General features: G+C 41.2%; 1 protein-coding gene across 1 annotated transcript in view; it reads right to left on the reverse strand.

Moving 5' to 3' along the window:
* Window positions 1–9,434, reverse strand: part of DYNC2H1 (dynein cytoplasmic 2 heavy chain 1) — a 175,915-nt gene extending 166,481 nt beyond the window's left edge. Inside the window, exons 1-8 of the mRNA XM_063127107.1 lie at window positions 9,230–9,434; window positions 7,549–7,719; window positions 5,648–5,783; window positions 5,079–5,197; window positions 3,801–3,945; window positions 3,078–3,310; window positions 1,617–1,751; window positions 1,405–1,518 (exon numbers count right to left, since the gene is read on the reverse strand). Coding sequence (XP_062983177.1) covers window positions 1,405–1,518; window positions 1,617–1,751; window positions 3,078–3,310; window positions 3,801–3,945; window positions 5,079–5,197; window positions 5,648–5,783; window positions 7,549–7,719; window positions 9,230–9,430 — 1,254 coding nt within the window. The 5' untranslated portion in view covers window positions 9,431–9,434. The remainder of the gene's footprint in view (window positions 1–1,404; window positions 1,519–1,616; window positions 1,752–3,077; window positions 3,311–3,800; window positions 3,946–5,078; window positions 5,198–5,647; window positions 5,784–7,548; window positions 7,720–9,229) is intronic.
* Between the last annotated feature and the right edge of the window lie 669 nt (window positions 9,435–10,103).

A 10,103-nucleotide genomic window follows, 5' to 3' on the forward strand; every position in this document is an offset into this window, starting at 1 on the left:
TCCAAAGACAGATGGACTATTTCTTCCTCTAAATTCGTCCATCAACAGCAATATACTAATAGTTTTGTAGTGGATTAAAACTGGAGGCTCACTTCACTCAGAAAAATACACATACATTTTCTCAAAACAGTCTCATAACAATGGGTGCCTACATTTTTGCAGCTTATAAGATCGCCACTTAATACAGTCACTCAACTTCACATCCTCCCCTATGCCAAGTCAGTCAGAATTCAGGACTGGGACTGAGATTTCTAGTCAATGGCGATGCACCTGGGATTCTGCCATGCCTACCCCCAGTGGTGTGCACTGCATCGGAGAATCCCAGTGGGGCGGTTCACATGCACCAGTTGCTGGGGAACATGCGTGGGAGGGTGCTGTTGCACCATGTCTTGCTTGTTGATCCCTGCCCGATGGCTGATGGGCCATTGTGTGAACAGTGTGCTGGACTAGATGGACCCTGGGTCTGATCCAGCACAGCTCTTCTTGTGTTCTTACATCACCGCAGCCTATCATGGGAATACGTGCCATGTCTGAGTCTCTGTAAACAACCTCTGATTGGTGCGATCAGAGGTTGTCAGCGTGATGTGCAAACCCGAACTGATGGGTTGCTCAAGGGCTAAACATCCCAGTGACTAACCCAACCACAAACCATGGGTTAACCACATTAGTCTGGGTTCGCATGTCATGCTGCCAACCTCCATTAGCACCAATTGGAGGTTGTTTACAGAAACCAGAAGTGGCTTGCAAGGAGCACCCGTCCCCATGAATTACAGGTTAATAATCTCATGATTTGCCATTGTTATGTGTGAACCAAGTCAGTGACCAGGTTTGGATGAAACGCCATGGCTTGTAATGTGCTATTTAACCAACAACGAGCTGTGGCACCCATGGGTCAGGTTAAATATGCAACCCCAGCTTTGGGGTTGTCGTGTCATGCAAGCCCAGCAAGCAAGGGTTAGATGAGGATTAAACAACCCTCATAGAGCCCTAAAACAGACCATAGGTTATGCCAGGATTGTTTAACCCACACTTGCCAGGTTCGTGTGACATGACAGCCCCAAGCAGAGGTGGCATATTCAAAATAGCAGTCACATGCACTGCAGCCTCAATGTTTCCTTGTTATCTTCCTCAGAATGAAGCCACTGCCCACATAGTAGCAGAGAGTAGGTGAGAATCAGTTTACACAGGACCTCCCAACTCTGTCGAACACAGAGTGATGGATGCACCCAACACGGTAGTTTGAATTTCTATTGCACACTTCAGCCTCTCTTGTGGCACACTACTGAATCACGAAAAGCAATCAGGAAAGGACTGACTTAAAGGCTGACTATATGTATCATTTCAGATATGTGTGTTTTAAAATATCTAGTTATGATACTGTTGTTTTTTTAAAAAAAAGTTTACCTGTTGTGGACTATCTTGAATTTCTGAAATAAACATTTTCAATTTGCTTGCTATCTTTTGTTCTGCTGGAGCAATAATTCTTTCATATTGACATACTGCAGCTTTCCACAAAGGCTAGAGACAGAGAATATATATTTAGTTTGGTGCATTTTCATCAGATTCTATTCAATGCAAGTCAAAAAGAGAATAAAAATAAGATCGCAATTTTATACCTCGGTATAGGGATTATAGTGCACAGGATTCAAACCAGCAAAAGGCTCAAACACCTGGGCAAGGTGCAGTGCTTGCTGTTCACCAGTTGGCAAAAAATATGTAAGTTTCTCATGAAGTGTTCTAATCGTTAGCACCTATACAAGAAAAGGTATACTGTAACTGTATATATAAGCCCATCACCGGCAAAAGTTTGCCAACTAACTGCATGGAAAGCAACAAACCCTATTGGCCGTAAAACCATTTTATTTAAAGTTACGCTAAACATAACCATTTCAACAAATGAAACATCTAATGAAAATTACCTTACTCTAATAACAAATTCTTAACATTTGGATGTGTTAATTTCAATAACATTACGTGATTATGTGGTACTATACTATTTGAAATAATAAGTACAATAACATACAATTGATACCAATGGGAAACCTCCTAAGAATAAATCTCAACTGCACATTATAGGCTTGTCTCCAACAGCTTCCCTAGGGCACAGCCCCTTAATATAAATGGGAGTTCCGCAAGAGAACGGAACCCTCCATTAATTTCATTCTCCAATTCCTGGAGATTGAACACATGACAGACCTTTTGCCGAAGTCAGGCCATTAATCCATAGATCATGTGTTGTCTCTTCAAGGCTCAGGCAGAGGTCTTTCCCCACCCCCCACCCCACTACCTGAGAATTGTTTGGGATGGGAGATGATGGAGAATGAATCTGAAACCTTCCACAGGCAGATAATCTGAAGTAACACTTAGCTCTGGCTCTTCCTCATAGTATTTGATTCTATCCAATATTATTGATTTTGTTCATTTGTAAACATATGAAGTTGCCTTTTACTGAATTAGAACATTGGTCCAGTTAAGCCAATATCATCTACTTTCAGAAGTAGAAACTCTCCATGGTCTCAGGGCTACATTAGACAAGACAACAAAGATCTGTGTTCAGATCTCCCAGCTCTTTAAAGAGTGCAAAAAGCAGCCATGGGACTACAGCACTTTGGGGTGGGAGGGAATTTATTCCTTACCCACACTTTATTTTTCAAATAAAAATCAACCCATCCCTACGCAAAGCTGCCATTTGTCCCACTAGACCTAAAGGGCAAATATCAGCTTTGTTATACCTAAAGGGTAAATATCAGCTTTGGGGTCTAAAGGATTATATATATAGGAAATAGAATGGAGAAACAGGATTTTTAAAAAAATCTCCCCCTGCACTAGGGTCTCAGTCCAAGTCAGCCGCCCTGTGACTGCTTTTTACAAACATTTAACAAGGCAAGCAGTCTGTTCACAGGTCTCCATCCTCCCATCTAGTTTCATTCTCAAGCACAGATCTTTCTTTGTACCTGTTACCTGAAACTGGAGGTCCCAGAGGCTGAACTTTGTAGCGTTGAACATGCAAGGCATGTGCTCTATCACTGATAGCCCCTCCCCATTAAAAGCATACGTTTCAAAGCTTCATTTATTACCTCTTCAAGGCGTTTACCAAGCTGTCCTAGTGTTTCAGGAACATACTTCTCAGCTTGCCATAAATGTGGGCTGTAGCGCTGCCACAGTTGCCCTGTAAGGTGATCGCAGGCTGCTACCCATTGTTCACAAATCATGACGCCGGCCTTCAGATTTTCTTTCACAATGTGATAGGAATCCTCCCACAGATTTAAAGTTCCCAACTTTTTCTGAACAAACCTTCCAAGAGCGCCAGCTGAAATCACATGCACAAATTGTGCAAATTAATTGTACTTAAAACTTGCACAGGATTGCATCCTTAGTATTGTAGAAAGTGAAGAAGATCCTCACATATTATTTTAACGTGTGATGAACTAACTTACTGACTTAGTAAACTACAGACTATGGGGGTATTTACACAACAGATTTGTTAGATACCCAGTATCTTTACTTAGCAAATCTACTTCCCTGCAAGCTATGCTGCTTCTATTCCCGAGCTATCTAGATCCTCCACACACTGGCATTGGGGAATCACATGTTGTACAGAAGGAGAGGAGTAACATTAGTTCTGGTAGCTCTTCTCCATATTATCTTCCCTTTTCAGATATTTCTTCACACACTTTTGCTGAAGCGCTAAAATACTAAGATAAAAATTCTAGAACTCACATTCCGAAGACACACCAAAAGAACTTCTATTTTAACCATTTGATGATCACAACTGAGGTTTTTTCTTCCCACAACTTTACCTATGACATCCAAAAGATTTTGCATGCGTGGCTGTGGAAAGGGTTCATGATCAGGTTGTCTCCACACATCATCAACAGTATCCCGTGTAGTCTCCACTAAATCCACAACTTCAAATAAAGATAGGCTGTCCAAATTGTAATAATCCTAGAAATACAATGCATATTTCAAAAACATGATCTTTAACTAGACTGCAGTAATTAAGTTACTTCCCCAGGACTATTTCTAAGAAAATGTTACATGTAGCTTGAGAAACTGGGATGTAAATGCTTTGATACTTTGCCTTTTTAACTGTTCATTCTTTGTGGTAATTACTCAATATCTGCATGTGCCTGGAAACATTTGGAGATAGGATTGTACCCTAAGTTACTGTTATTTTAGTAGTTTACCATGTGCCCTTTCTGGTTGTGGTCTGCTAGATGCTGCTGACAGGGCAGGAGGAGCAATGGAGGTGATTTTCACCTCCCCATCCTCTTTTTAAAAGTTTCTTCTAGACAGGCCTCTGAGCCTGCCTAGATGAGGTGCACTGGTGGGGGCGGGGCTAGAGAGGCCATAAGATTTTGCGAATACTGGCCCTCTCCTCTCTGCCCACTGGAATGTCCCCCTTTTCACCTCTATGAGGTCATCCAAGGTCATTTTTATAACTGCAACGGTGTGGGGGAGAAGGAAGGGATTGGATTTTGAAGTCCCCTTGTAAAGTCATAGCAGGGGACATGCAAAAAATATATGATCCCTGGAATGCACCCTTAGTATACATTCATTACAGAGCTCAATCAACCAAAGATTTATGATCATGTGAGACAGTACACGTTCTCAACAATCCCACTGATGTCACTAAGAACCACATACAAGATATGCTGCCCTGCATTATTCATATATCTCTGAAATAGAGGCAAATCATAACAAATTCCAATATTTGAGACCACTTGCTGATCTCTGTAGCGAATAAAAACGTTCCAATAATCAAATGCTTAGCGACCAGAATGCATAATTTTCTACCCTTCTTTGTGGTTTCAAGAAATCACTGGGATATGCTACCATGCAAAGACCACAGTCCAGTGAAACCCAATTCTTGAACATTTGAGGGTTTCTTCTGTGCACTTGCACAACTCAGACTGTTATAGCTTGCAATAGGAACCCAGTGTGCATGTAGGACTGCCGGCTGCGACTATTATGTTCAGTGGAGCATAAAAATAACATCCATATTTTGATATCTTTTCTGTTTTCTACATGCACAGCTTATTTATATAGGACATCAATGAATAAATAAAGTCACACACATATGCAATGGCTTCAAATAGCTCTTTAAAATGAAAGGCTCTCTCCTTGCTACATGACTTGCTTCCACGTTGAGCACGCTCTATCCAAAACTGAATTTCATCATTTGGAGAAAGTATTGCTGTTAAAAAAAAAGGCCACAGATTAATCCAGCAGACTTAACATTCAGAGTTGCTTAGGATCTTGTATTAAAATACCTATCAAGTAGATTGAAGGAGTGTTAAGAGTTACAGCATTTACTTTAATAAATATCCATTATCCCAATGAACTCCACATGTTTATTACTGTTTGTAATCCTCACAGAGAACATTGGTTATTGGGTGGATTAAAAATATAATAAGTAAATACATAAAGTTTAGGAATAAGTAATGTGAAGAGTAACTCAGAATTAACTAGCATTCAAGCCCTATACCATCATTTTAAACACAATTATTTGGAAACACATTCTATTGAAATCAAGAGAGCATAATTCCAAATGATGCTTGAATTGACAGGTTGTTACATCATACAAATTACTGTCACATATTTCTAATTTAAGGTACACCATCTACAAATAACAAGTTTTACATACCTTGAACATCATCTTCCCTATATTTAGTTCCTGTGTAAGAGGTATCTGTTCTCCTCAGAACAGAACCTAAACCAGCCTCTAACTCCCGCAAAAGATTCTGCAGTTTGGGATCAAAATCTCTACTCCATTTCTCATCCTGCAACAAAGATTTCAGGTGATGCAGCTCTCATATTGCAACTGTGTATTATCATCATCTTAATATTAAGTTTTTCATGCTTAAACATCAAGTCCTTCTATTGTCAATACAAGAAAATAAAAAATAAGTCTTTGAACATATATAGATTTCTGCACTTTTACTTTGCCATCTTCTTCATTGCTACTAAAATTGAAACCATGCCCTTCAATTTCACTTCCTCTTTCCCCCTTTTTCCAACCCTCCTGCCTTTGATAGCTCCCTCAACTCTTCCCTCTCCCCACTCCCATTCTCATTTGATGAATTGACTACTCTGTTGTCCTCCTCTAAATGCTCCATGTGCCCTCTTAATTCCATCCCCTCCCAACTCCTGGTTGCCATCTCCCCTACCATTATCCCTCCACTTAAACACATAATCAATCTTTTTCACCCCTACCCTACTGCATTCTGACATCACCCTATTCTTAAACCATCCCTTGACTCCCTACTGAACCTACTGCACAATCTCACTTCAACGCTTTGCCTCCAAACTCCCACTGTCTTTATTTATTTCCCCTAAGGAAGGGCTATAGGTCAGTGATAAAGCACATGCTTTGCATGGAAAAGGTCTTAAGCTTCCCCAATCCCTTGCTTCTCCAGATAGGGCTGGGAAAGACTCCTGTCTGAAACCCTGAAGAGCCACTGCTACTCAGTGTAGACAGTAGTGAGCTATATATATATATATATATATATATATCCTGCTGTCAACTGTAACTGCTGAACTTTACAACTAAGATTGTAGTGCCTGAATTTGCTTTCCTTTTCCCCCTCCTCCTCCTCCCTCCCAATCCCCTTTCCTTTTGTGTCATGTCTTTTAGATTGTAATCCTGTGGGCAGGGACTGTCAAGAAATACTTTTGTAAGCCGCCATGAGAGCCTCTTTTGGCTGAATGGCGGCATAAAAATCCTTAAATAAAATAAATAAATAAATAAATATTAATGGTCTGCTTTAACATGTGGCAACTTCCTACGTTCCTTTGTTCTTCCACCTCCACTCATGATTCTCTCCAATATGGCTTCCCCCCTTGCCACTCCACTGAAATGCTCTCAGAAAAATCATTGATGGCTCCTGACTGCCAAATTTAGAGGACTCTATTCAGTCCTCATTTTTCTTGACCTTCCTGCTCCCTTTGATACACATTTAGGACACAATCCTATGCATGTTTAAACATAAAAAGTCCTAAAACTTCCTGGGAATTGTAGGACTTTTTTCTTTCTAAATATGCACAGGATTTCGCCCTAAATATATGCAACTGGACTAACCGCATATTATTTCCTTGTTTACCCCTGCCTTCACTTCCCTCCACTTCCTTTGCAGTTTCCTGTGTTGTTATTTACACTGCAAGTTCCATGGGGCAATGACCTATCTTCTTGTACTCTATAAAGTGTTATTCATATAGATGGTATTACAAAAACAATTGCAACATTGGAAAATATAAGTTTTACAATGGAAGTAACTTCCATTAATTTTAGAAAGACTAACATCCTAGTAACTGCATACATTTGCACCCAAAATAGGCTTACACTGAATTGATGTGGATCACTTGGGAGCCTTGTAACCCAAGTTAAGAAAAAAAAAACTGAAAAAGTAACAGAACATCATGTCAAATTACTACTTTGATGTGAATGTCAGTAGTGAAGGAACAGCTGTAGAGAAATAGATGTAGCCAATATTTGGGGGGGGGGGATTCCACAAATGTATTGAAATTACTTGGATATTACATACTCACTTTCAACAACACCGGTGCGAATACCTGTCGCACTGCTTGATAAAGCATATTGACAGGAGAATCTAACATAGATGATACAAGAATATTGCTGTGAAGGTTATCTTCTGTGATAACATCCGGTCGCAGCTTGAAGAATACCAACATTTTATCCTCTGAATTGCCAGCTTCAACCTGTATGAACAAGTAACACAAATACATTAACTGTAAAGTAGATAATGTATTTACCATTGCGATAATATTTATAGATAACTAAAATTAAAGTAGGCACTGTATTAAGATTAAACTGAAGTGTTTCCTGCCCACAAGTTCATGCTCAGTGTGATGCAATATGGAAAGGAAGTAGTGAGGAAGAAAGAAAAGTTTGCCAGATGTTGGGTTAAAGGTGAGACAAAAACTTGTCACAGCTAGGATAGTATAAAAAGAAAGATGAGTAAGAAAAATATGAGTTTTTATATTATTTGTAAAGGAAAAGGCTGAAGTTATATATGATAGAAGTACATGCCTTCTAAATAAAGCAGTCAGAAAAGACACAGGCAAAGGGCAAAGGTTTCTTGATACAAGGCTTTACATTAGATGAGCTGAGGAAACAAAGTAGAAATATAAAAAAGCAAAGAAAATAAGAGAAAACATGTGTATGATATACAAGGATCAGTAATATATTGCCTTTAGTTTAAAAGAATGAAATCAATGACATTTTGTATACCCTGCAATTCCTAACAGTTCTCCAATGTGTCTAAAACGTAAAAACTAAGCGTGAATAAGACTTCTAAGTAGGCATGCATGGGATTGCACTGAAAGGCACCAGGTAAATACTAATTCTTATAATGACTAACCAGAAAAAGTTCAGAGAAAGAACCCAATGGAAGTGGTCTTTCAACAGGTTTGATGAAACGGCTCTGCTTCCCATCTCCCAACAAGATTTATTTATGATTAATACTTACATACTACTAATATAATAAAATCCTAAGCAGTTTTAGATGTGATCATTATACTCCTTTCATATTTTGTTTGCCACTTTCTCTCTAGCAAGGCTCCTGTGCAATAAGCAGAAATTCAACAGGTGAATCTTTGTCCTAGCATGAATAAAATCAGAGAGGGTGGAAAAACATCATCTCACAGACTTCCACTTGTAGAAAGCACATGAACTCTGGCAGAAGGGGAGTGGCAAACTTGTCATAAGCATACGAGATCACAGAAAAGGAACATTTTGGCATTCACTTGTCAGTACTCCAATTTGCAAATGGATTCCCAAAACAGCCAAGCATGCCACAAAGCGGCACACCTCCTTCCTACCCTGAGCTCTAAGGATAGCACAGGCTTCAAGATTAGCAGTGCAGGTCTATTTACATTTACTTGTGGAAAGAAGTCCCACTGAGTCCAACAGGGCAAATTCCAAAATAAATAAGCAGTGGAGGCTGGTGGCTCTGATGTTGATGGGGATTTAATCCATTCTCAGTTTCAGTCAGAACCAGACGCAACTCTTAAAAGTGCTGATCCCCAAAATGGGTTCAGCACCTTGGGTTGCTCCTTTAGTGTTCTGGCTGGTTCTGACTGAAAACCCAGAATGGATCCACATCCCCACTGACGTTGGAGCCACCAGCCTCCACTGAAAGTAAGTCACGATGGCTCAGAAATGGGTCGAACGATCTTTTTAGGCTGCCAGCGTGCAGACAGACGGTACCTTATTGGAGACCATGATCTCGTCTTCCGAGTGCTGCACACACAGAAGAAACTCGTTGCCATCATCCAAGAAGTTCGTCAGTTCGGGGCTCGCCGAGAGCGGGGAGAGGCTCGCGAACGACGACAGCCCGAAGTAGTTTGCTGCAGTGGTCGAAATGAAGATCTTCCTCTTATCTCCATCCCCATCTCCATCCAGAGGCATGATGGCAGCCGTTCAACCTGGGAGAGCGAAGGGAGGGGAAATCGGTGTATCGAAACGTGGAGGAGGTCGTCTATCAAACGTTGGGGGAGCAAAGCCAGACCTCAACCCAGCGGGAGGAATGAAGGAGAAAAAGAAACCGATCCTCCCTTACGGAAGGAAGCCCTTTCCAGAGGGGCAACCGCGTAAATAATAATAATAAAAAAAATGAACATGAAAATCGCCTCAGGACCTCAAACGGGAAAATTGTGTGAACTGCCCACCCATGGTGGAAGGGGATGGCAGGGGCGGTTTAAAAGCGACAAACCATACCCAACAGAGGGCTTTTCAACACAACGCGGTACGGGACAGGCTACTACATGGCGGTGGCCGGGCCTCAGAGAAAAACAAGAGAAGAGCTGCCCGTTCCGCTTCTCGAAGATGCCCGGCGTCCGCTCGTTGCTAGGCCCGGTTACTATGGCAACGAAACATGGCGGCGGGCGCCGCCGCCACTGCACGCTCTGTGGCTCGTTCCGGCGAGTTGTTCAGGCGCGCGACCCAGGATAGAGCAATCGAAGGCCACTTTCCTGGGGGCTTGGAACGAGTTCGATCGGTGAGATAGGTAATCGCAAGGCCCTCATGTTCCGATGCCGCTTTGTCCAACGCACTGGGAAGACAGGCAGCGCCGATCTCGTGG

Source organism: Elgaria multicarinata, chromosome 5 (assembly GCF_023053635.1).
Source record: "Elgaria multicarinata webbii isolate HBS135686 ecotype San Diego chromosome 5, rElgMul1.1.pri, whole genome shotgun sequence".
NCBI lineage: Eukaryota > Metazoa > Chordata > Lepidosauria > Squamata > Anguidae > Elgaria > Elgaria multicarinata.